The sequence below is a fragment of the Arvicanthis niloticus genome, chromosome 24 (assembly GCF_011762505.2).
Source record: "Arvicanthis niloticus isolate mArvNil1 chromosome 24, mArvNil1.pat.X, whole genome shotgun sequence".
NCBI lineage: Eukaryota > Metazoa > Chordata > Mammalia > Rodentia > Muridae > Arvicanthis > Arvicanthis niloticus.
In genome coordinates, this window is record NC_133432.1 from 38,151,460 (window position 1) to 38,178,829 (window position 27,370).

The 27,370-nt window shown below is 44.0% G+C and overlaps 2 protein-coding genes across 4 annotated transcripts; both read left to right on the plus strand.

Moving 5' to 3' along the window:
- Positions 1-699: 699 nt before the first annotated feature.
- Positions 700-8,327, plus strand: LOC143438153 (CD209 antigen-like protein C). Of its 2 annotated transcripts, XM_076923758.1 has the most exons (7): positions 700-824; positions 925-1,011; positions 1,992-2,081; positions 2,755-2,841; positions 3,494-3,645; positions 4,351-4,460; positions 6,821-8,327. In XM_076923758.1, the coding sequence occupies exons 1-7, from the start codon at positions 779-781 to the stop codon at positions 6,969-6,971; spliced, it is 723 nt and encodes a 240-aa protein (XP_076779873.1). In that variant the 5' UTR covers positions 700-778; the 3' UTR covers positions 6,972-8,327. The 2 variants fall into 2 exon arrangements, with proteins under 2 accessions (XP_076779873.1, XP_076779874.1); XM_076923759.1 differs by lacking the exon at positions 925-1,011.
- An 8,160-nt stretch (positions 8,328-16,487) lies between these two features.
- LOC143438154 (CD209 antigen-like protein B) lies at positions 16,488-24,515 on the plus strand. Of its 2 annotated transcripts, none has more exons than XM_076923761.1 (10): positions 16,488-16,592; positions 16,694-16,780; positions 17,301-17,390; positions 17,831-17,917; positions 18,972-19,055; positions 19,870-19,956; positions 21,111-21,197; positions 21,689-21,840; positions 23,010-23,119; positions 24,213-24,515. In XM_076923761.1, exons 1-10 carry the CDS (start codon positions 16,547-16,549, stop codon positions 24,361-24,363), a joined length of 981 nt encoding a protein of 326 aa, XP_076779876.1. In that variant the 5' UTR covers positions 16,488-16,546; the 3' UTR covers positions 24,364-24,515. The 2 variants fall into 2 exon arrangements, with proteins under 2 accessions (XP_076779876.1, XP_076779877.1); XM_076923762.1 differs by having other exon boundaries at positions 16,490-16,592; positions 16,697-16,780.
- The last annotated feature ends 2,855 nt before the right edge of the window (positions 24,516-27,370 follow it).

Genomic DNA, 27,370 nt, shown 5'->3' on the forward strand with positions numbered 1-27,370 from the left:
ATGGTCACCCAGCACACCACCAGTGGGCAAGCCAGGAAGAGCAGAGCCCTTCTTCAGTACCCACTTATTCCCATAACAAACAGTATTTTTGCAGAGTATCAGGCTGTGTACATATGGGAATCACATCACTCACAGTTACAGGTATCAGTCCATTATTGTGGGGAGTCATGGCAACAAGAGCTTGAGAGCCAGTCACATCCACAGTCAAGAGCAGGAAGAAATGAATTCATGCTTGTTTGCAGTCAGCTCTATTTTCCACACTTACATAATGCAGGACCACTATGTCTAGGGAATGGTATGTCTCATAATGAGCTGGGTCTTCCCCCAGCTCAGTTAACTTAATACAGTCACTGATGGACATGCCCACAGGACAACCCAGTGTAGGCAATCCTTCACTGAGATGCTCTTTCCAGAGGATTCTAGGTTGTGTTAAGTTCATAGTTGGAACTAAGCATCACAAACAGCCTCTCCCAAGTCAGCAGAAATGGACTAAAAGTAATGACACCTTCAGATCAAGACAGCAAAATTACCAGATCAGAGAGGACCATGTTTCTGGGAACGGCAGAGCCATCACATGCCCATCCATTCCAGGAATGCTGGGTGTATGAAACGGTGTGTCAGAGGCTCTACCACTTCCCTCTATCATCTTCCTTTGACGTCTTGCAGTTCCTTGTTTTGCTTCCTGACTCAAAATAGATTCAAAGAGTGAGCAACGGTGGATGGCAAATAGATACCATTGTCTCCAGCGGTCTCTGGCTCAGTGGGACAGCAGTGAAAGATGAATGACTCCGAGGAAGGCAGAGTGCAGCAACTGGGCTCCCTGGGTAAGGCTGGCTTGAGTTCTAGGGACTTGGGGAGAGGTTTCAGTGGTGCCAGCTTATATCTCAGTTTGCCAAGGATCTGGTTGACATTCTGTCCATTCAGATGAGGAACACCTGATAACCAGCAGCACCAGATACTCCCTCAAAGGCTTCAGATTTCAATCACCCTGTGTCCTCAAGAAAGCTACAGGTAAAAGGAGTGGGGAAGGACAGATTTCCTCAGTTGTCTGTGTCCTGGGGAAGGGGGAAATAGAAGAGTGAGGGAAGAGGAGGATGGAGACTAGACCTCTGGGTCCTGTGGAGGATGAACGCTAAGCCCTGGACTCCTTGGTCCTATGAGTGGAGGCTGAGGATTGCACTAAAGTCTTAAGGAAGAGAGCACTGGGGGTACTGTGGAGTTGGAAACTAAAAACTGGACTTCACAGTCCAATGGAGGTGGGAACTGACAACAGGATCTTGGATCCTGAGGACATGTATCTTGAGAGCTAGTCTCCTGGGTCCCATAGAACTAGATGCTAAACTTAGACTCTGCATCTCTACTAAGCAGAGATTGTGTGTTTATAGTCCTGGTTCTCTGCAAGTAGAAGCTGAGTGTATAGAGTCCTGGGTCCTTGGGTGCCACATCTAAAAGACTGAACTCCTGGGTTGTAGGGAGACAGAGGTTCAAACTGAGCCCTGAAATGTTCAAGGATGAAAAGCTGGGATCTTAAGTCTTAGGGCGATTGAGTCTGGAAAGATTAAACTATACTCTGGAGACATTCATCATCCTGGATCCAGGAAAGGTGGAATATGAGGCTCTGGACTCCTAGGTCCTGGGGTGGTTAAGGCTAAAAACTTAGAATGGTCAGGTTCTGGGTCCTGAAGAAGGACATGCTGAGATGTTGCTCAGAGTAGAAAGGAATGTAAGTACTAGGGTTTGAGAGACATAGACACTGAGGTTTTGGAAGCTTGAGTCCTAGGAAGAATAAAAAAAATAAAGACTAGACTATAAAGCTATGGAAGTGTTACGTCAGAGAAGAATCTTGAGTCCTAGAGAAGCGAACGTTGGAATACAGGCAAAATGGACACCAGAGAGGTGGGAGCTATAGATCTGAAAAGAGGATGCTGGAGTCTGTGGGTCATAGTTGGTCAGGGACACTGTGTGATAAACTTCCACCTTCTCTTCTGCAGGGTATCTGTGCCATGGTCTTGGCCCCTTTGTGCTCCAGCTGATCTGCCTCACACTGTCTACCATTCTCCTGCTGGCCATCCTTGTCAAAGGTCAGGCAGGTCTGAGGGTTGGGGGCTCCCTGGTAAGACCCTTCAGCTAGGTACCAAGGCCCATGAGAGAAGTAGACTAAAGCTTAGGAACTTTTAGACAATTCTTAGAACCCTTCCAGCCTCTGATGTAGAAGAGGGTCCTGGATCTTCTAACCTTGGCCTTCAGTTTTCTCTGAATATCAAATTTCTTCATCTTCAAAAGATATTGAACCAGCATCTAGAAAGATGATTCACTGAATGAAATCATTTGTCAAAGAAGCATGAGGACCTGAGTTTGGATCCCAGAATGTATGTGAAGCAGGAAATGGTAGGCATGTTTCTGTAGCCCTAGCTATGGTGAGATGGGCAGCAGAGATAAGAGAATCCTGGAAAGTTTCAGGCCAGCTAATCTGGCATATACAGTGGTAGACAAGAAACCCTTTATCAAACAAAGTGAAAGGTGAGGACTGACCCCAAAGCTGTCTATCTATCCCCTGACTCCTCCAGTATGTGACAGCTGGTCCACAGTCACAAACATACATGTGCATGTGCATGCACACACGCCTACAGTTTTTTTAAAAGATGTATTAAACATGATACTTGTTGTTTTGTTTTTTAATGCCCCTGGTGGACAAGTTCAGGCCGTGGCATAGGAAAAATGTTTAATAATTACAGATTGCTTTTGTTGTTACAGTCTCTAATGTTGCCTATGCCCAAGGACAAGAGCGGGCAAAGAAGGAGAAGGTATACCAGGAGATGGCGCAGCTGAAGCCTCAAATAAGTGAGTGACTAGAAGGCAAGAGCCCCCAGGGACTCAACAGAGCATCTCCATGTTACATGGGTTGGCTTCAGCTACTACCCAGCTCTGAACCTCCACTTTTTCCTCATTTGATTTGATAACTTTATATAAAGGTAACAATGAAGGGGTGGCAGGATGGTTCAGCAGTTACAACCATTTACCACCAAGCCTTAAGATCTAACTTAGCTTCTTGTGACTCCCAACATGGAAGGAGAGAACCAACCCACTCTCTCAAGTTATTCGCTGACCTCCATATACGTGCTATGGCATGGGCATAACTACAAACACAGACACACATGCATATTAATTAATTAGCTAGTTAATTAACTAACCTGTTGGTTGAAATTAAGGCCAATGGAAGCTGGTATTCATAGAGAACTGTGCACATGGTTGACACTCAGCCAAACTGCAAAGATCTGTTTTGAACTCTAAGTTCATACTTCTTCCAGTCTTAAGGAGGTGTGCCAAGACTTCTGGATTCTCCTGGTATGAGGTACCCTCTCAGGGAGTAGAGAAAGGAATGACTTTCCTGGGATGCTATGTCTCAGGAACCACTGCTAGGGTTGAGGGCTGGGCAGGCACAGAAATATGGGCATCCAAGAACATGACCATCCTGACCTGACCTCCCCAACAGACCGCCTGTGCCGCCCCTGCCCCTGGGACTGGACACTCTTCCAAGGAAACTGCTACTTCTTCTCCAACTTCCAAAAGAACTGGGAAGACTCTGTCACTGCCTGCAGAAAACTGGATGCCCAACTAGTAGTCATCAAAAGTGATGATGAGCAGGTACATCTGGAGGGACTCAAACTGTTCTAGTACATGTACCTGGCCACAGGCATCTGAGGAGACACAATTTGCTAGTTGGATTGTGGATGAATGTTACTTGCTTCACATGAAAAGGGAAGAAAAAAAGGAGTAGAAATAAAAAGATACCAAGCATAGTGTTTCACCACCACCACCACTGTTATACAGCATCTGAACATGAGTGGGTGCTTTAGGTAACACACAAAATGTAAATGGTTTCTGTTGACACACTGGAAAGCACTGAATGACTTCCTTTATTGGGCTTTTTAAAAAGTCCAATATCTAGCATTTGCCAATTCTCCTCATGTAAATGTTGCCATCCTGAAATTCAAATTACCAATGGGATATCCTTCAATTCAGAGCTCAAAGAAAGTCCAGTGTATGATCAAAAATGAAAACCTGGTACAATCTGTCTTCAGCATTTGTACCCAGTGGTGAATTAATCCACCTGACCATGCTCAGCACGCCTCTTATATAAGGCAGACAGATAGGCAATATTAACGTGTGTTGTGAGAGAAGGCTCAGAGCAAACAGGATACAGATGTGGGAGCCATGAGACCTTGTGGTACCCTGGAAAGCTGAATATCAGACTGCAAGCAGAACTTCCTGTTAAGAGTTAAGGCAGGAGAGCAATAAATGGAATACAAGGTATGTAGCCTCCACCTGACTGCTTCTCTGCCCCTCCAGAGCTTCCTGCAACAGACTTCTAAAGAGAAAGGCTATGCCTGGATGGGACTGTCAGACCTGAAGCATGAAGGCACATGGCACTGGGTGGATGGCTCGCATCTGCTGTTCAGGTAGATCCAGGGGAAGGGGAGCAGCTTATGGCACTAGGTGGTGTGTTACTTACTTTGTTACTGCGATAAAGATAACTTAAGGAAGAAATTATTTACCTGGTTCACAGATCCAGGGGACATAGTTCTTATGGTGGAGATGGCATGGAAGCAGGAGCTGAGGTAGTCACATGGCAGCAGCAACCAGGAAGCCGAGGCCAGACTCTAAAGCTTAAGGCCCACCCTAGTGATCTGCTTCCTCCAGTGCCTAAAGAAGGTTCTACATCCTTCTTGAATGGTGCCAGCTAGGAACCAGATGTTCAAACACCGAGCCTGTGAAAGACATATCACAGTCAAACTACAATAAGGTGGCATTAGCAAATGCTGGCTAGAGTCCTTCCTTAGATGTGTCTCCATACTCCAGCCCTCTAGCCATAAAAGATATTTACTCATGGAGGAAGAAGCTCTTCATAACCATATGCTAATAAGATGCCAAGTGCATGGAAATCCACAGTCAGAGATGGAGGAGGGATTGCAGCCTACAGGAGTCATTTAAATGCAGTATATTAACAGAAAAATTTATGTGATAATGTATTCTTGTTGCTGTAACTAAATAGCTGATAAATCGATGATTAATTTGGCTCACAGTTTGAGGGTACAATCCATGATGGCAAAGGCATGCTGGCAAGAGCTTGAGGAAACTAGTTACACTGCATCCATAGACAGGAAGCAGAGGAAGAGAAATGAGTGTTTTAAAAACAAACGAAACAGACCCAACCTACTTTCTCTATTGTATGTGTATATATGTGAGGTGTGCACATATGTAGGGATGGGTCCATGTGCACATGTGTGGGATGAGTGCATTGCACAAGTGTGGAGTGAGTACATTGCACATGTGTAGGGTGGGTGTGTGTGTACATGTATAAGATGGGTGCATGTGTGCATGTATGGGAGGGTTTAATGCGCATGTGGGGGTGGGTACATGTGTACATGTGTGGGGTTGGTATATGTGCACATGTATGAGAATAGGAACAGAAGCCAACCTCTCTTATCTTTGCAGATTATATTCTACCTTATAGTTTGAGACAGAGTTCCTCATGAAACCTGGAGTTCACTACTGACATAGGCTGGCTGATCAACAAGCTCAGGGACCCTCCTATCTCTGTACCCCACCCTACAGTGCTGGGTTATAAACACACAGCTACTAGATGGGTGGGGGGAATCCAAACACAGGCCCTCATGCCTATGCAGCAAGCACTTTATGTATTAAGCAGTCTTCCCAGATCACTACTTTATCTTTTTTATAAACTTGGGCCCCAGCTCAGGGAAAAGTGTTGTCAACATTAAGGCTGGCTCTTTCTACCTCTGTAACCCAATCTAGAAACTCTCTCACAGACATGTGCAGACACTTGTCTCCTAGATGATCCTAGATTCTATCAAGTTGATGATTAGTATAAGCCATCACTGGTAGTAAAATTTCTTGTCTTCATGGGAAACATCACTTGTTAAACTCACAGATCCCAAATTCAGGGACAGACATCATGTCATAGGTGTCCCAGAAGGAAGTACCTGGTCTTGTCAAATGCTGTGGGGTCAGGGTGGGAGTGGGGGAGGTTGAAGGCAAGAACTCTTATTCTGGTGTCCAAGGGAACAAAAGATTATAGCTGTATTCCAGGCTTAGGACTTGCCATTATGGAATATCCATAGGGTTCTGGGGTGGTCCATGCTGGATTTCTCCACTCTTACACAATTCAGGGCTCCTTGCTTAGGCAATGGGTGCTGCACACGGTATGCTCAGCATTCCCACATCTTTTAAATATAACTAAGCAAATCCTCCATAGACATACTCACAGGCCAACCCAATATAGGCAATCCCTAAGACTGTCTTTGCAGTTGACCCTAAGTTGCATTAAGTTGACAGTGAAAGCTAACCCTCATGTGGCGCAAGCATGAGGACCTGATTCAATCCCCTAAACCCACATAATAAAGCCAAGTGTTTTGGCATGTGGTTGTATTCTCAGCACTGGGAAGGCAGAAATAGTGGATCTGATGCTCACTAGAAAGTCAGTGTAGTAAATTGCATTTAATTGGTGCTTATGGTTTCAGGGGGTAGAGTTCCTGAGCATCATGGCAGGAAGCATGGCAGCAGGAAAGCAGGCATAGTGCTGGAGAAGTAGCTAAGAGTTCACATCTTAATTCATAAGCACAAGACAAAGACGTAGCTAGGAATGGTATGGCCTTTTAAAACTGCAAAGCCCACCCTCTTCCAATAATTCCACACCTCCTAATCCTTCCCAAACAGTTGCACCTAATGGGGCCAAGGATTCAAACATATGAGCCTATGGGACCCATTGTCATTCAAACCATCACAATTGGTTTTGCAGTTTCATGAAATATTGGAACAAAGGAGAGCCCAACAATGAACAGGAAGAAGACTGTGCAGAATTCAGAGGCGATGGCTGGAATGATGCCCCATGTACAATTAAGAAATACTCCATCTGCAAGAAGTCTGCTATGTCCTGCCCTGAAAAATGATATGTCATCTGTCTGTAACACCTGTTGCCAAAATGACCCTGCAGGGTGACTGAACTTAACCTTCAATCTATGTGTGTCAGTTCCTTCCTCTGTGAAATGAAGATCTTAACTGCAGCTGTCTCTTGATTTGTCCCCTCCTTCCCTCCCTTCCTCCTTCCTTCCTTCCCTCCCTCCTCTCTCTCTCTCTCTCTCTCTCTCTCTCTCTCTCTCTCTCTCTCTCTCTCTCTCTGTATTTTGCACTTTCACCTTGTTGATAGGGACCAACTTTGCTAGGAATGACTGGCAGCCCAGTAATCCTCCTCTCTGCCTCCTCAGCACTTGGATGGCCACCATTCTAGGCCTTTTAAAATGTGGGTTTGAGTCACAGATTGGAGCTTAAGAGACAGTGATGATGGGGCTACTGTGTAGCAGGAGGGATCCCCTGAAATAGGGGTACAGTGGAACTGCTAGGTAGGGGGCCTTTTAAAAGACATATGGCAGAAGCTGGAGTGGGGCATGAGGAGAGGGTGAGCTGATCAGTCCAGATGGCCCACCCATGAGGCATTAGGCACCTCTGAGTCTCAGCCAGGTCCTCACAGCTTCCAGATAAGGGTGAAGGACAAGAAGGAACCAGGACACAGAATTCCCTTCCTTCATTCCTGGTCCCCAGCAATGACATTCTAGAAACTGTTACATTGGGGGTTCCTGCCCTATATGCTTCTATATCCTAATCAGAACAAAAATAAGGCTGGATCCATTAAGCAACAGGCCATACAGCCCCCTGGAAATCTCCATTCCTTTTCATGTCTCTGTTAAAGTGACCACTTTAGGGTTCTCCTGCAAACAAAATTCTGCAACCCTTTTCTTTCCACAGCTAGCTTGTTTTGCTTGCCATAGTATCCCTAGTGCCCACAGTGTGGAGTCTATCATACTTTTGTCTTATTCACCTCCAAATAATATTCCACTGTGGGCTGGAATGCCACCCCCCCCACATACACACATGCACACGCACACGCACACGCACACGCACACGCACACACACATGTGCGCACATATGTAGCAGATATGTAGTTTGGTCTTCATGTGAATCTCCTAACAACTGGAACATGGAAGTGTGTGTGTGTTTGGAGGGGGGTCCCTGACTCTGCCGCCTGTTTGTGTATCCTAGTCTCCTAACTGGGCTACCATATCTGGCCATAGGGAGAGAATATGCCCAGTCCTGCAGTGACTTGATGTGCCAGGGAAGGTTTGTACCCAGGAAGGTCTCCCCTTTCTCAGAGGAGAAAGAGAGAGAACATAGAGGGAGGGAATGTATGAAGGGAATATTGGGAGGAGGGGACTGCAATCAGGATGTAAAATGAATAAATAAATAAATTAATGGGGGAAATATTCCATTGTATGTGTGGTGGTTATGTTTGGTTGTCAACTAGGCTGTCTGACCTGACTGCCCCAGGGATCCTCCATCTCTGCCTTCCCAGGCCTTGGATTATAAACATGCCAGGCTTTCCACATGAGTTCTGAGGATTGCAGTTGACTCCTTGTGCTCATATGACAAACACTTTACCAGCTAAGCAATGTCCTAGCCTGAGGATATGGCTCTTTACAGAGTTCATGATGTGTAAGCGTTTTCTCCCATCTGTGAGTTTCTCTTTATTCCTCTTCCTGATTTCAAGGAGAATGCTGGTAACAATTTTGAAATATGAATGAGGCTCACTATGGTTTCCGTGTGTGCAGGTGCATGTGCCCATGCACATGTATGTGAGGCCAGGAGAAGAAGTCGAGTGTCCTCTACCACTACCTGCTTTATGCCTTTGAACCAAAGTCTCCTCTGACTGAATGTAGACCAGCTCTTTTTTTCAGCTAGACTGGCATCCAGGGATGCCCAACCATCCTCCTATCTTCAGTCCTTCCCAGCACTAATATTACAGGGCCATACCCAGGCATCTAGTCAACTTCAACTGTCAGTGGGTTATAAACAGGACAGGAGGAGACAAAATGGAGAGGAAATGAGAGTTCAGGAAGGGTTGACAGGAAAAAGAGGAGTATGAATATGATCTAAATACAACATATATTTATGGGAAATTACCAAAGAACAAGTTAAAGACTGGTGGTTTGTTCAGGGTGAATGTATGTGAAGAAACATACCCTCTCACATCAGTCAGTGCATCAAGCTTTGCCTCCTTGGCCACTCAGGTGCCTGGATTCTGAATAAGGACATGATAAGAATGGCAGTCTGGGGTAGGGTGTGGCACCCAACACACTAACAACAGCACCAATGGCAGGAGGCTTGGGAGACTGTTCTGGGAGTTTTATTCACCCAAGGTACGGCAACTGTGATGAATTAAAGAAACAATTCCACTCAAGTCTACCTCAATGGACCTGTGACTTCGTTAGAGGCACTTATAAAAATGAGTGGGTCAAAAGCACCTTGACAGTTTTCATTTAAATTAAAATACTAGGTATTAGATATCATGATGGAATTTCCTAACAAGCTGTTTCACTGGATTTTCTTTTCCAGGGGAGCCATCTCCCTCTTCTGATCTTCCTGAGCACCAGACAGCTCTCCCTTAGCTGAATTCTACATTGCATGATTTAATGTCTCCTATGCAAATCTATGGGTAAATTCATCATTGGTAAACGCATTAATCACTTGGAGTTTCTTCTACATCATTCCCACCTGTTAAAGGTATTAAACATCTTTTATAAAGCTCTATTTAAAATCATGTGCTATAGGGAACTGAATATTCAGTATCCTCCTGATTTATCACCAAACTGGCTCTGAGGCCTCTAGCCAGGAGCTGTTAAACCAGTAAACAGCTCAGAAGGCATGGCCCGAGTCACAGTCCTAGTACAACCAGAAGGAAGGGCTCTATAATAGACGTTAGACAAGTTTTAAATCCATCAGCCATTCCAAAATACACAGAGCTCTAGGGCTTCTCTTCTGCTGGCTACTTTCCCTTACCAGGTCCACCATGTTTTAAACCATTCCTGGCTTGTTAGATAGTAACAACATCCTTCTTTCAAGTATGCACGTAACCCCCTTTCTTGTCACTTGACAGAATTAGCCTTTTACAGGGTTGGAATGCTCTATCCAAGTTCAAGAAACATAAACATATCCAAATAAAAAGTTATATATATATATATATATATATATATATATATATATATATATAACTTTTTATTTGGATTCATAGGCAGGTATAGTTAAAGTAATCAGGTAATATTTTTTGTAAACCTATATGTTTCTAAATATATCACTACTAGTAAAATTCTTTGTCAGAGTCCAATCCTGAGGAGCCATCATGGCTAGCACTATAAAAAGCATAATGGACAAAATTATCACAGGACCAAAAGGAGGGAGGGCCACCATTATCCTCATCTCCAAATGTCCCCTGCTGAATTCCTCAACTTTCTGCAGTATATAGACCTGCTGACATGCAGATTTACAACTTGATCAGAGATGAAGAACCAGTCTTCCTGTCTCTGAAAGGACTGATCTGGGTGAACTTTCATAGTCCAGATCTCCTGTGCAGGTGGCATTGCTTTCTTTACACAGGCATGGTGGGTCCACAGGACCTAGAGTTTTAATGAGGGCCCATAGTTCATTCTGGTGTGCTGACTGGCCCTAGGACAGAGGCTCTAAAATTCCCCTGGGGACTTCATGCAGAATCAGATATCAGTCTCAGGCATGGCTTTGTTAAAAGGAAGAGAATGGAAAGCTGAGGGAAAGGATATGGCTGAGTGAACCAGTATGTAGGTATTGAGTGAAATATTTAAAAAATGATACCATCACATGCTATTGTCAGCTACTCTCAGCCTCGCCCCAGCGTCCCCACTGCCTCCATGGCTAGCCACAAACAGTGATCTCCCATCTCAGGGTTCTCTTGCTTTGGATTCCACTCACATTCCCACCCATCCATCCCATGTGGTCAGTGGTCCCAAATCCCAGTAACCCAATAAAATCAAAACTTCAGAGACTTATAATTTATAAGTGAGATTTATATCAATAAATTCTCACCTCACAAAGCACCCACACAATGAACTCAGAGACAATTGATATTAATATAAACAGTCCACCTAGATAAGACAAACTGTCTTGTAATTATCCATCCCTTATAAGATATTCATAGCTACCTGTGGCTATTTATTTAAAGCCACTGGAATCTGTATCATCTTCCTCTTCCTCCATCCTCTTTCCTTCTCCCCATCCCCTCTGTCTCTGTCCCTGAAGCTCTTAGCTCCACTTCCCTTTTCCCTGTCCAATCACAGGCTTCTTATTGTATTAATGTTTAAATTAATTGGGGGTGGGGGGGGACTCTGCTTCATGCAGGTCCCATACTATTTGTGTGGCAGGCTTAGACAAGATTGCCCTCTTCACAATATGGTCATGTGTCAGTTTGAGAGACACTGAGGGCAATGTGATTGTTTTTTGCCTCCATTGCTTGACACATTTAAGATATGAGTACTGTGACAGAGAATTTGTCCACCTACCATGTGAGACATGAGGAATAATTTATCTTCCTTATAGATAGGGAGAAAGTTTTCCTGATCAGGTATACACACCAGAAAACAGAGCAGCAGGCTTTGTCCAGTCTTATGTCTCTGAAAATACTTATCCTGTATGCAAATTTACTCTGATGGGGTCTGTGTCCCATCCAAGGGAAAAGGTACTGCTTGAGCCTGGAGATGTCCTGCCATGTAAATCTACTGTAAACACAACCCATTTTACTTGAATATTGAATTCTCAATAATTAGTTTTTATATACCTGACTTTAAATATTCCTTTATATCAAACAAACTTTAATTTTACATTTAAAGTTGTTTTCAGTTAACCTGTGTTAGGCCTAACTTTAACAACATATGCAGAATGACTATATAATGGGAGATATAACTTGATCTCTGTCTCCAATCTTGTCCTGGTAAGTAAGTTCCATTTGCAGTAAACATGGTCACAAATATAATTCTGAGGCATTAAGGACATTAAGGACATACGTAATTGCTGATTACTTACCTTTATGGCTTAATTACCTTTGTTTCAACAGTTTACAGTATATTAGCAACTCTCATAAAATTAGAATTTATAAACTGTAGAAATTTACCCCTGTTAAGATTTTGAGCCTTATCCCAAAAGCTGTTCCCTGTACATGGGATTCTTCTAGCTGGGCTTCCTTGTCTGGTCTCAGTGGAAGAGGAAGTGCCTAGCCTTGCAGAAACTTGAAGTGCCAGGATGAAGGGATACCCAGAGAGCCCCCCACCCACTCAGAGAAGAAAGGGAGAGGGTAGGGGGAAGAACTGTGTATATGGGTGACATGAAGGGGGTCAGTGAGCAGGATGTAAAGTGAGTAAATAAAAAAATTAAATTACAAAAACTTTGAGCTTTAAAATTTATAATTTTTGAATTGAAACTTTTTTAGTACTAAAATAGGTTTTAAACCATATACATATTTCATGGATAATCTGGCACCTCAGTCTCCTGACCCCCTTATAGTATACTTTAGCAAAGACTAAATCAATTTTACAGATCTGTTTGTAGCTCATTTTAGCACAGACGATACAATTAAAGGACAGAAGAATAAGGTTGCTTCTCATTACAGAAACATCTGTGAGAATAAAAAGGTGAACAGTTAATTTTTACCACAATTCTTACATGACTCAGTTTCTCCAAATAGCAAAAGCTTAACAAAGTTAGCAAAGACATAAATGACTCAACACACAACTTGAAGTCAGTCTCTATCCACAGGAACTTTTTTTTTAATTTTCAGCATTAAGAATGTCATCTTTGCATGTGACATATTCAGACCTTCTCTGACTTGGCTTCAATCTTTTATGGGTTTGTCACCATCTTTATCAAATTCATCCTCTCTACAATAGCTTAACACTTTTACTAGGTAAATATGTCTGGCCCTGTGCCAGAGACTCTGTTTTATGTTATCACTTCACATTTATATCTTTTGTAACTTTCTTATGGTCCCATTGGGCCTGAGAGAAAACTTCACAAATCAACAAGACCTTTAGTAATACCAACAACGTTGAATGGGAGAACATTCTTCATAAACACAAATGATCAAACCTGACTATCCAGATACCTGAACATTTGAAATTACAGTTTTAGAGAGAAATGACTAAGTGTTAATTCCACCAGGCAAGAAAACACACCATGACAACTTTTGAGCCAAATTTAAAGCAAGCTTTGTTAAATTCTGGCCAGGCAGATGGACCCTGGCTAGATACATACCTGGGATTCCCAGAGAATGACCACAAGCTACATTGACCAGGTGTTTATAAAGGCAAACCCAGAAGACTGTGTATTTCCCACCTTCTCCAACTGAGGGCAAGTGTACATCCCAATGTACATCCTACCTACATAATTCCCACCTAAATGTGACCAAAGCCATCTGGTGCAGTTTGGGGGACCAAACTTGTTTAGGAAAGTAGAAATATGTAGCTTGTTATCTTCTGTGAACAGCAGCATCCAGCATCTTAGGAAGTATCTGCCCTTGGACAAAAAGCTAACATGTTAGAGGTATGTTTGTATTACAGATCTCTTAGGCACAGTAATTAAAACTTAAAAACATAACTTTGGCTCTCACATAAGGTGCTGCCTTATCCTGATTCCATTTTGTATCTGCCTAGATACCTTTCAGCCTTCTACCTGCAACAGCCATGCCTACTTTGGCAAAACATTTGGGATTTCCATAATGGTCCAGATGCATGAGCCAAAGCAATTAATGTTTATACAAACTAAACATGACCTAAAATAACAGAAAAGGCTATAAATCAAAATTAATTGTTATTCTGTGTCTGAAATTGCTAGGGTTTAGAAGCTGGGAGAGTACATTGGTGGATGGGGCCTCAGAGATGACACCACAAAACAGATCTCACATGAGAGATTTATTGGGGGTGAGGTAAAGGCCATCTCTGGGTGGAGATGACAGACAGACAGACAGACAGACAGACAGACAGACAGACAGACAGATAATATGCCATGATGGCAGGGAGTTTTTAAAGGGATATAGCACATTCACATAGGGAGAATACAGTACTCATGGCAACAGTAGAAATGTCAAGTTTAGAGGTTAGTGATGAGGTGGGTCTAGGTGGGATAGGTGGCCCTTGGTTTACCAACGGCAATGACTACAATGTTCTGCTAAATGTTGCAAAATTACTCTGGTCCTCATCTGACATTGCTGCAGTTTTGAGTTTTGCCTCTAAAAATTCTACCTACTGAGCTCTGACACAAAAAGATTCTGAGAAGTGACTCTGCTCTTGGTCTCCAGACGAAATGAAGGATGTATTTTTTTTTTTTTTTTTTGGTTATTGTTGTTTTGGATTTTGCTTGTTTATGTGAGCCCAACGTGCCCTGCTTGACTCAGGTACTCTGGGTGTTTGTTTGTTTGTTTGTTTGTTTGTTTTAATTTTTGAATTTTATTTATTTATTCACTTTACATCCCAATCTCAGCCCCTCATATGTCCCCTCACACATATCCACTTTCCTTCCCCTCTTCTCTTCTCCTTTGAGAAAGAGGAGCCCAACTGGGAATCACTATGCCCATCACCACCCCCAGCACATCAGGTCACTGTAGTAGAAGAAGAATCCTCTCCCAATGAGGCCAGACAAGGTGTCTAGGTCAAGAAAGGGTATCCATCCACAAGAGGCAACAGATGCAGGGACAACACCCACCACTCCTCTTAATTGGCTTGATCAATGTGTTGTTTGTATCTTTCTCACAAGGATTATTTCAAGATGAAAAAAACATTTTTAGATCAAAAATATTCAGCCACCTTAGTATTTACATATAAATCTCTTTGATCAAGCTATTTAAAATTTTTACTGTAAAAAACAATAGCAATAAATTTGCCATTCATTATGAGATTTTTTTTCCTGAAAGGGATTCAGTGCTAGGCAATATCTTTTTCATTAGGGTCTTTACCCAGTATGTATAACAGCTTTCCCATTGCTGCATAGATGAATCCTTTTCTTTTTAGAGATATAGGATACTGAATAGGGCTCCTTCTTTCTTACAGAAGTGGCCCCAGGTTTTAATTGGACCTTTTTTGTCAGGGGGTGAGGGAAGTCATCTGGGACAGAACTCAGCCCTCAGCATAGATGGTCCAAGCTTCAGGGTGAAAGTGAGTATACAACCTAGTTTATCTGGCTCAGTCCTACTGAATGGGTTTTCTCAAAGCAAATTCATCCTCATCACCCCACACAGTGGGTCTCCACAGCATAGAGTTCTCTGACAAAGAAGCATGCCTCACAACCACTCACTACTCATTTGAAGCTTACAAGATGTTCCCTCCCATTGTTTTCCTAATGGAAAACCTGACTGTCAGCTTTCCTTAGAAGCCTGCCACATCCAACCTGTTGGCTTTACTAGAAAGCTCCCTCCCTTAGGGCTTGCTCAGAGCCTTCTTTCATCCTGTAGGGTGGCACCTTGGTTGAGACCTAAACTTCTTTGCCCTACCCCATCCTGCAAGAGTCTGGACTGGTGATCAGCAGTTGGAAGAGTCCAGAGACATGACATAAAGGACGGGCTTAATGGTTGTAGATCACTGTTGTCTCCTTTGTCCTGGGAATGAAGCCAAATAGCCATTATATCCAGGTGAACAAAATGTTTGTAAAGTTAGCTTATTTCTAACCGGCTTGGTTATCATGTTGCTCACCTTATGTTTTGAGATAGGGTCTCTCAGTGAACCCGGAACTATCAATTTGACTAGGTCAGTAGAACAATGAGCTCCTGAGATCATCCTGTCTCTACTTCTCACAACACTGGAGTACAGGTGAGTGCTGGCAAGTCTGGCTTTTTACCTGAGTGCTGGGATATGAACTCCGGCCTTCATGCTTGTGCAGCAAGCACTCTACCCAGTGAACCACCTTGCCGGCCTGATTTTTTTTTTTTTTCAAAATTCTACAATTCTGATACAGCTAGGGAACTTTTCATTTCTTCCTTGGAACTATTTCATTCTCCTTGGTTTACAACATAGACACAAATTACCCTTGTTCAATTCTCCTCTTCACTGCGAACCAACTGTCTGGCTATTATTAGACAGTTGCCTACTCTGGCTATATAGTTTCCCAGCTAGCACAGTGCAAGGAGGTTTGAGGAATGATCCCACCCAGCAGTCAGAAGTCCTGACAACAGCAGGTACTCAACAGACAGGTACACGAGAACAGCAAAGTCAGCAGAAATCTCCACTGATTAAGACATAGAAAAGCAAGATAGCCAGGAGTCAGACTGGTAGAGGAATTGGGAAGATGGGATATTGCTCTCCTACATTCAGCATAAGTGAAGAGGGCATAACAAAGATGTATTGTATTGGCTTTAAAATGGCACTGATAATTTGGTTACACCATGAACGCACCAGTTCTTTCTGCTACAAAATCCTAAAATTCAATACCCTCCCTTAAAACAAACAACTAAATCTTGAGTTAACTGACACAAGATAGGCTGTGTCAAAGGTGCAGCCCTCCCCAGACTCTTCTGCAACCATGTGCTTGCTTCTTCCCCTTCCGGAGTGAAAGGACATTTAGAGAACATCAGGAGATAAAAGCTGTGGTCTTCAGCATTTCCACGCACCAGGGGACAGCGGTGACCATGAGTGGCTCCACAGAAGCCAGGATGCAGCCTCTTAATTCTTTGGGTAAGACTGGGCTGGGATTCTGGGAGCATAGGGGAGGGAAGTCAGAGGGATCTGCTCAGAGTTGAGCCCACCCAGGCTTGACTGGTGCTCTTTTCCCTCAGAAGATGACGAGTTGATGGTCAGTGGCAGCAGGTATTCTATTAAAAGCTCAAGACAACGATCAAATTCTGGAATCAAGAGTTTGTCAGGTACAACAGGGTGAGGGGCTGAGGAAAAGTGAATAGCCCTCCTCAAAGTGGGTCCTCAGGAGTTGAAGGCTAGGACTCTGAACTTCCTCTATCTGAGGAGATAGAGGCTGGACAGGGAATAGAGGGCCACTGGGAAGGCTTGGGCAGGTGGCTAGGGGAGACATCCTAGGCTAGGGAAGGAAATCATGTACCATGGGAAAGTGGAAGGTAGGACACGAAAACTTGGGCTATGATACATTGGAAGTTTGTGCAGGGAATTGAGGGTCCTGGAATGATGGAAGGTGCAGCAAGGAATTAAGAGTCTTGGGGAAGTAGAAACTGGGCTAGGAAACTGAGAGTGTAGGTAGATAGAGGTTGGAGCAGAAAAATCACAGGCTGTGAGAATATTGAGGCCAGGGAACAAAACCATGGCCCATGGGGAGGTAGAATCTGAGTCTAGATTCACATGCCAGCTGGGAGGAGGATGTGGATCCTCAGTGCTGGAACCAGGCTACTAAAATGTCCACTTTTTTCCTGAAAGGATGCCTGGGACACAGCCAAGTACCCCTGGTCCTGCAGTTGCTCTCCTTCCTGTTCTTGGCTGGACTCCTGATGATCATTCTTTTCCAAGGTCAGGCACAATGAAGGGCCCAGCTCTTGCAGGACCTTCAGCTAGGGCCTTTTTAGGTCTGGGAGGGAAATGGATGACATGTCTTTAAAGAATGCCCCCATCTCTGGTGTAGAACAAAATGAGAAAAGAGACATGGGTGGATCCTGGATCCATTTCTCTTTATGGCTCAGCTTTTTCTGAGTGGTAGGATTTCTAGTCTTCAAACAGAACTAAGGAAGACATTAGTGAGAAACTGTCTCAGACTCTCGAGTGCTGCAGTGTGCCTATAGTCCCAGCTACTGGGGAAGCTGAGGCACGATGATCCTTTCTACCAAAGAATAAGAAAAGCCTTGACAACAAAAGGAAACTCATCTAAAAAAAAAGTTGACTCTCTATTTGATGAAGGACTTGACACACAGGAAGTATTTAATAATAAAATTCTTTTTTTTTCTTCCTCATAGTCTCCAAAACCCCAAACACCCAGGGGCAGGAGGAACCCAAGCAAGAGAAGCTCCTTCAGGAACTGACCCAGCTGACAGATGAACTTAGTGAGTGACCAACAACCAGAAGTGTCATGGACTCAAGAGGGCTCTGGGGAAAGGGGTCAGTTTTCCTAAATTGTCAGGTCTCTTTGATCCACAGTTTTCTCAGTTCTATGAATTGAGACCACAAGATTAACAATGACAAAAAAATGGTACTTGGTATCAATATGGGTTGTACATTCAGTAGGTTCTCAGTGTCTACGGGGGCTGTGTATACAGTAAGCACTCAATAGCCACAAGGGCCATATACACAGTAGGCTTTCAGTGTTCCCAGAGAACATGCACATACTTGGCTCACAACATGTACTCTGCATGCAGCAAACACTACAGATTCATTGGGGCCATATACACATGTAATGTTCACAGGAGTCATACACACAGTCAGTACTCAACTAAACAGTTCTCTTGGCCTCTGTTCTGATTGCTAAGCATTACATTCTCCCAGTCTAGAGGATAATACTTCAGACTCCTTGGTTGGGGGTTGGGGTGGGAGGTGTTGGGAAGTGAAGAGGGGAATGTTTTCCTAGAATGCTGTGCCACTCTGGAGGGCCTGAAGTTTAAGTAGACAAAGAACATGGTCATGTGAGGGTGGGTTTATCCTGATCTGCCTCCCCTGGGTTTAGATGTTCTTCTAGGTGTTCCATTTCCAATCTTCAAAGGAGATCAAACAAAACATCAATCAGAAACTGTCCTAGATGCTAGGATGGTAGCACTCACCTGTAGTCTGAAATACTGGGGAAGCTGAAGGAGGGATAACCATATGTGCAGGAATTTTAAAAAAGCATTGACACCAAATGAAACTTGTCTAAAAAGTAAAATGGCACACAGCCAGTGAGATAGCTTAGCAGACAAAAGTACTTGCTCCAAGCCTGATGACCTGAATTGAGTCCTTTGAGCTCACATGGTAGAAGAAGAGAGTCTCCTACAAGTTTTCCTGTAACCTCCATGCACACAAACATGCATGCTCCTGCCCCCACACAGAATAAATAAATAGTTTTTAAAATGTCCCTGGAGTGACACACAGCAGATATTTAATAATGGCATTTTTTTCTTGGCACAGTGTCCAGGATTCCCATCTCCCAGGGGCAGAATGAGTCTATGCAGAAGATCACTGAGCAAGTGACGCAGCTGAAGACTGAACTCCGTGAGTGAGAAACCAGCAGTCCAAGGCTTTGGGTCTGTAGGGGCTAATTTTGAGCTATCAGACCTCTTTGAGCCTCAGTTTCCTCATCTATAAATTGAAACCACAAAGTAACAACAAGGGTGCTATTTGTTCGTTATAGGGACTGTATACACAGTAGGCACTCACATTCCCAGTGGTTGTTCACAGGGTGGGCGCTCAGTGCTCTGAAGGACCATGCATACATCAGGCACTGGATGTTCACAGTGGTCATATGCACAGTGTACACTCATGTTCAAAGTGTTGTACACACAGTAGATACTCAAGCCAATGTCTTGGCTCCTATTCTGAATTCTATATAGTTCTTCCAGTCAGAGGAAGTGGACAGGAACTCCTGGGCTTTCCTGGGGTTGGGGAGGGATTTAGGAAGCAGAGAAGGGAATAGTTCTCCAGTGTGCTGTGTCAAAGGACCTTTACTCTGGAGGTCCTGAAGGTTGAAGAGAAAAGGAACATAGGCATTCAAGTGTGAGCTCACCCTAAACCCAACCCCAGCTCCAGGATTAGACCTTTTGAATGTTTACTTCCCCAGTTTCCAAAGGAGAGTAAACATGACATCAATCAGAAACCATCCCAGAAGCTGGGGTGGCAACCTGTGCCTGCAGTCCTAGCCACTGGGGAACTTAAAAGGGGATTCTCGTTTGTGTCAGAATTTGTGACAAGCTGTGACATGGTGAAGTTCATAAAATATGTCATAAGATCTCCCAGGGATAGGCAGTGGCACATGGTAGGTATTTAATCGTGGCAGGTCTTTATTTTTCTCTTTCTTTTTCTTGCACAGTATCCAGGATCCCCATCTTCCAGGGGCAGAATGAGTCCATGCAAGAGAAGATCTCTGAGCAACTGACGCAGCTGAAGGCTGAACTCCGTGAGTGGTCAGAAACCAGTGGTCTGAGGCCCCAAGTCACTACAGGGGTCAATTTTCTTGAGTCATAAGACCTATTTATGTCTCAGTTTCTTCATCTGTAAATTCAGGCCACAAATGACAGCAAGGATAGCACTTGATGTTACAGAGGCAGGCACCCAGTAGGTGTTCAGGGTTGAAAAGAACCATACACTAAGTACTTGGTGTTTATAAGCACCATGCATACAGTAGGTACTCAGTTTTCACAGGATCATGCATACAGTAGGTATTATGTGTTCATAGGGACCATATACATAGTAGGCTCTCAACATTTACAAAGCCTTCATTGGTCAGGTTCTCTGGAAGAACAAAGTCTATAGAATGAATACTTATCAAAAGACTCTACTAGGTTAGATTGCACAATATGGCCTGACAAGTCCACAGTGGCTATGTCCTGCAGAGGCTGAGAACATGATAGATGCCCAGTCCTTGAGTCTGGTTGCCTCAGAGTCCTGATCTGGGGCTGGAGGATTCCTGGAAAGCACAGATCATCAGGCCACAATAAAAAGCTGAAGGAGTGAGGTTCAACGTCAGCAAAGGATGCACCAGAGGCAGCAATAGGCTGATGGGAAGATAGACAACAGTAGCCCTGCTTTCCCCTCAGCTGCATTCTCTCTGGGCCAAGAACGGAAGGTGTTCCTTATCCTGTCAATCTTTCCAATAAATGCCCTCACAGTCCTGCCCTAAGGTTTGTTTCCTGGTTTGTTCCAGATAAATCATGTTAACATCAACTGTGCCATGAGCACAGTAGGGACTCCATTTTCACCAAATTTGTGTGCTCAGTTAAGTCAGACTACTGGCCTCTGTTCTGCACTTTACGCCTTCTACTTCTCACTATGGAGGAGAGGAAGTGTGGAGGCAAGACTTCTGGGTGTTAGGTCTCTGAATCTTTATAGAGGAGAACTGTCCCTGACCCTGGATTGTGGCACTTGCCTGAAATCCAAGCTTCTCAGGAGGCCGAGGGATGCTGTGCCCTTTTGCCTAGGAGTTTGAAAGGTTTCAACAGTGAGTCCCATCTCAAAAGAGAAATGGTGGAATGTCCCTGGGGAAGCAGTTCAAGTCAATGTGCATGGTAGCTGTTTAATAGCTGCAGTTTCCCCTCTTTTTTCTTGGCCCAGTTTCCAAGATCCCCAACTTCCAGGTACAGGATGAGTCTAAGCAGGAGAAGATCTACCAAGAGCTGGTACAGATGAAGACTGAACTCCGTGAGTGAACAGAAACCAGAGGCCTCAGACCCCTATTACTTTGGGTCAATCTCTTTGAGTTCTCAGACATCTTTGAACCTCAGTCCCCTTCTCTAAATTGGGTCTATAATGTAGCAGCAAGGATAGCAATTGGTATTTACAGGGATTGTGCAAACAGCAGGCACTCAGCGATAATAGGGGCTGTGTACACAGTGAACACTGAGTGTTCATAGTTGTGCACACTTCAGGCACTTCAGTAATCACAAAGTCCATGAGCTTGTCTCCTACCCTCTGTTCTGAACTTTATCCCCTACTTCTTCCAGTCTAAAGGAAGTAGATCTATGACTCTTGAGTTCCCTTAGTGATTCAAAGGGCTGTAGAAAGTGGAAAAAAATGCTTCCTCAGGATGTTGTGTCAAAGGAAGGCCCTGACTCTGGAGAGTTTGAAGGCTAACCAGGTGCAATATCACAGGCATCCAGATGTAAGTCTGTCCTAACCCACTTCCCCAACAGTCCGCCTGTGTAGACTCTGCCCCTGGGACTGGACATTCCTCCTAGGAAACTGCTACTTCTTCTCCAAGTCCCAACGTAACTGGAATGATGCTGTCACAGCTTGCAAAGAAGTGAAGGCTCAGCTAGTCATCATCAATAATGATGAAGAGCAGGTACATCTGGTGGGACTCAACCCTTGTCTGGTCTATGCGCCTGGCTCCTGATCATGTGGACTAAGATAATTTGCCAGAGTTATGTGAGGAAAAGAAGAGAAGGGGATCCTGAGCCCTTGGCACAGAACTATGTACTGAACATTTGTGAGTGCTTTGGGGACACCTAAAATGCAGTAGATACCATCTCTGTTCTGGTCACTATTTAGCCGCCTGCTCTGGGAGAGATGAAAGTCTTGGTATGCAGGCCACTTAGATAGCACAGCAGGCAAAGTTGCTTGCCTCTGAGCCTCACACCCTGAGTTTAATTCCTAGAAGCCCTGTGGTAATAGGAAAGAACCGACTCTTTAAGTTGCCCTCTGACAGACATACCTGCACTGTGGCATATGCCCATCCAGACATAGACGTTATGTAATTATAAGAAAAAATTAAGTCCTGATATGGGCCTACTTCACAAGCTTAAGGGCCATGAGTTCAAATCCAAAGATAAAGAAGAACAGGGTCAGATAGCTCAGCAGGTGAAGGCACTCACTGCCAAGCCTGACAACCTGAAATTTATCCTCTGAACCCACACAGTGGAAAGAGAGAACCAACCCCTACAAATTGTCCTTTGACCTCTACATCTGAGCTGTGGCATATACACCCACATATACATATGCACATGTACATATTCATATATGTAGGCACATACACATGCATAGCTAAACACACATACTCACACATAACCTGATATGATGTATAGTGCTTGCCAATTCCCCGGGTGTAAATATTCATACCATGGACAATTTCAAGTTTATAATGGGATGTCATTTAAGTACTGAAAAGAAGGGGTATGCATCTTAGGTAAGCATAAATTAGCATGACCTTCTTCTATCCATATTAAAGCCAGTCATGAGGAAATTCTATAGACTCATTCTATAGACTCAGAATTCTTAAGAGCCATCCAGCAACATTAACAGAGTAGCTGGGAACCGCCCTGTTCCACGTGAATGCGTGGCCATAGGCTACAGATGTAAAAATAACTCACATTATCTAAGCACACGTGAGTGTTCAGGGCCTGATAGAGAAGAAGGGAAAAGATAAGATTGCAAGTAGAAGTTTCTGCAAACATTTGGGGAGATAAGCTGAAACTAGGAAAGAGTCTCCCCTGACTCTCCTCCTCTACTCTCCAGACCTTCCTACAGCAGATTTCTAAGGCTAAAGGAGCAACCTGGATGGGCCTGTCAGACCTGAAGAAGGAAGCCACATGGCTCTGGGTAGATGGCTCTACTCTGTCATCCAGGTATATTCAGAGAACAACCAGAAGAGTGGAGTCCAGACAGGTCTCTGGTGCTCTGATAGCTACCTTTGGGTCTCAACCTCCTCTCCCTGGCCTCTTAGGAATAAGAGCTGCCCATATTTGCTGATGGAGGGAAGTCTTCGTACCCATGCACAGATAGAATATCAGACCAGCAAATCCCACCATCAGAGAACAAGAGAAACTTCCCCCTGAGGGATGTTGATTTTAATGTAAGCTATTAGTAGAAAATACAAAATAATTAGGGCCACAGGGTGAGGAGACTATTAACATTGAATGATGGCTTGTTGGCTTGGGGATATAAGTATTTTCCTAAAGTGGTATAATGTTTGAGCCCCAGCACAGCATAATCTGTTATGGTGGCTCATGCCTGTAACCCCAGCAGTTGGGAGGTAGAGAGAAAAGAATCAGAAGTTCAGTGTTATCTTCAGCTACATAATGGGTTCTGAGCTAGCCTGGGCTACATGGGACCCTGCCTCAAAAAAAAATGTTTTGAAAAGGAAAACTACAAAGGAAGGAAGTGGAAGAAGGAAGAGAAAAGCCAGTAGGGAAGGAAATGTAAGGAAGGAAACAAGGACAACAATAGCTTAGAGGTAGTTTCTAAGGATGCTCGCAGATTCCACAGCACAACATAGAGATTCTAGAGAAGAACCTCAACCAATCACAATAAAAAGGAAGGATCCACTGTGAGAAAGAACAGTTACTTTGTTGTCCATGCATAAGAACAGGAGAGACAGGCTTAGCATCTATTAGTTTACCATGTTAGCGTTCTGATCCCTAATTGTCTGGTGCTTGGCATGGGACAGATGTGTTGTGGACCAGAGTGCAAGAACCCAGTGTGGAAAGTGGAATCCAGATTGGTTGGTTTACATAGAAAAACCACACTCCTTCAATGTAGGACATAACAAGAGTCAGAATCCAAAGCCAACTGACCCAGGCACTCCCCTGTCTCCAGAATAAGGCCCATCTACAATATGCATTCTAGAAGGATGTAAAGACATTGAGTTTCAGAAAGCTAAGAGTGCGGCATGGTTCAGAGCATGCCGCTGGAGGAGACTTTTTTTGACTAATTTTGCAGATTCCAGAAATATTGGAATAGAGGGGAGCCCAACAACATCGGTGAAGAAGACTGTGTCGAATTTGCTGGGGATGGCTGGAATGACTCCAAATGTGACCTCAAAAAGTTCTGGATTTGCAAGAAGTCTGCAACCCCATGCACTGAAGGCTAGCTCATCTTAGCTTCTACCTTCATGCTACTCTGCCAGGCGGGTGGACGTGCCTCACCTTCATGTCAGCTGCTTCTCCCTGACTGTTGGCCTCAGGATGTTGTAAAAGCCCTGGGATTATTTTTTTTCTTTTATCATATTCTTCATCCTCTGTGTTTATCCTAGTCTCATTTCTGTTGATGTGATAAAATACTCTAACCAAAAAAAAAAAAAAAAAAAAAAAACCAACAACTAAGGGAGAAAGGGGTTTATTTTACCTTACATCCAGATGACAGTCCATCACTGCAGGGCAGTCAGGATGGCAGGAACTTGAGACAACTGGTCACATCACATCAACAGTCAGGAGCATACAGAAGTGTGTGTGAGCTAACTCACTCATTTGTTTATTCTCGGTTCCATTTTTCTACTCCTACAATTTAGGACCCCTGTCTAGGAAATGGGGGACAACATGCCATTCATAGTAGGCTGGATGTTCCCATTTCTGTTAACTTAATTAAGACAATCCCCCACAGACATGTTCACAGGCCAACCCAATGCAAGCAATCCCCTACTGAGCCTCTTCCCAGGAGACTATAGGTTGTGTCAGGTTGACAGTTAAGCTGTCACAAAGAAACTTGCTCGCTATTGTCCTTTTGCTTTCAGATTTCTCCTGCTTAGGGTTCAATGTTGTCCCCCATTTCATTGTAGTCACCTGATGTGGGATGCATTCAGGACCTGGGTGTTTTCTATTAATCTACTCCATCTTTCTTGCTGATATACATACACTCAAAGGCCAGAAGAAGACATTGGTGTCCTCCTTGATAGCTCTTCACCTTATTCCCCTGAGACAGGAGTTAGAGTTCATTATTTTTCAGCAAGGCTGGCAACCTGAAAGATCCAGCATTTTCCTGTCTCCACTCACCTGCTAAGTGGAGTTACAGGAACGTGTGGCCATGCATGGCCTCTTACAATTACGAGGACTCTAAGCTCAGGCCCTCTTTCTTGCACATCAACACTCTTAGACACTGGGCATCTCCCCAGCCCTTTATCCATTGTCAGGTAGTCGAGTTTCCTGTTGCTTTAATAAAGTCCTGACAAAATGTAAGTTGGGAGAGAAAGGTATTATTTGCCTTACAATTCCAGGTTGCAGATCATCCCTGAAGGGTTATCGAGGAAGGAACTTGAGTCAGCTAATCATACTACGTTCAAAAGCAGAGAGAATAAATTGTGTGCTGCCTAACTTTTTCTACCGCAATACAGTCTCCCAACTCCAGAGAATGACACTGCCATGCTAGAATGAGTTTCTCTTGAATTGACTTAAGACAATGCCCCATAGATATTTCTACAAGCCCACCCAAAATAGACAATTCCTTGTTGAGGCTATTTTTCTAGGTTGTGTCAAACTGGCAACTAAAGCTAACCATCACATCAAATCATATCTGCCTTGTCCCGAGACTTGATCCTATCCCTGTATACTTTCATTCTATCTGATCACTTTCCATCAACCTTCCTAAAAACTTTTGGTTAGGAACACTTCCTGGCCTCTGTAGCTCATCATGAAAACTAAGGCATGATGAGGGAGATGATTCTTCTTCTCCATCTATGACTTCCAGGCATTATTATACACACATTTCAGCTCAGGTGCTAGAGAAATGGCTCAGCATTAAGAGTGCACTCATGGCTCTCCCAGAGGACCATAACTCTCAGCACCCATTTCTGATGAAACTCCAGCTGCAAGGGATCTATCACCCTCTTTTTTCATATTTTTAATTGGATATTATGTTTACATTTCAGGTTTTATCACATCACCCCATTCACCCCACCACCCAGGAACCCCCTATTCCATCCCCTCTCCTGCCTCCACAAGGGTGTGCCCCCACTCCCCTTCCCTACCCTCAATTTCCTCCCCACTCGGTGTTTAGCCTTCATGGGACCAAGGGTCTCCTCTCCCACCCATGCCTGACAAGGCCTTCCTCCCCTAAGTATACAGCTGAAGTCATGGGTGCCTCCCTTTGTGCTCCCAGGCTGGTGATTTAAACCCTGGGGAGCTCTGGTTGGCTGGCACTGTTGCTCTCCTCTTGGGGCCACCAACCCTTTCAGCTCCTTCAGTCCTCTAACTTCTTCATTGGGAACCCTTGATCAGATCAATGGGTTGCTGCAAGCATCTGCCTCTGGATATGTCAGACTCCAGCAGACCTTCAAGGACACAGCTGCATCAGGCTCCTGTCAGCATCCACTTCCTGATATCCATATCAGCGTCTATCTTTGGTGACTGCACATGGGACAGATATCAAGGTTGAGTGGTCTCCTGATGGCCTCTCCTTGACTTTCTGTCCCACACGTTGTCACCTTATTTGCTCTCTTGAGCATTCAGTCACTCATTCCAGGAAGGACCAAGGCATGCATACTTGGTCTTCCTTCTTCATGAGCTTCATGTGGTCACTTAGGTGAATCTTAGCTATTTCAAGCTTGTGGGCTAACATCTGCTTATCAGTGAGTAAATACCATGCGTGTTCTTTTGTGATTGGGTTACCTCACTCAGGATGATATTTTCTAGTTCCATCCATTTACCTAAGAATTTCTCGAATTCATTATTTTTAATAGCTGAGTAATACTCCAATGTGTAAATGTACCACATTTTTTGTATCCATTCCTCTGTTGAAGGGCATCTGGGTTCTTTCCAGCTTCTGGCTATTATAAATAAGGCTGCTATGAACATAGTGGAGTGTATGTCCTTGTTATATGTTGGAGCATCTTCTGGGTATATGCCCAGGAGTGATATAGCTGGGTCCTCAGGTAGTGCTATGTCCAATTTTCTGAGGAACCCCAGACTGATTTCTGTGGAGAGCTACGATGTGCTGTGCCTTAAAGATGGCTCCGGCTTCTGCCTCCTGCCTCCTGCCTGCCCGATGGCAAGTGCTCTCAGAGAAAAACAAGTCCTAATATGGATAAGGCTGATGGCCCATGCTGCTTCCCCTTATGTGTGCCTATCTGCCGCCGCCACGTGGCTTGCCAGGGTAGGTTGCTCCAG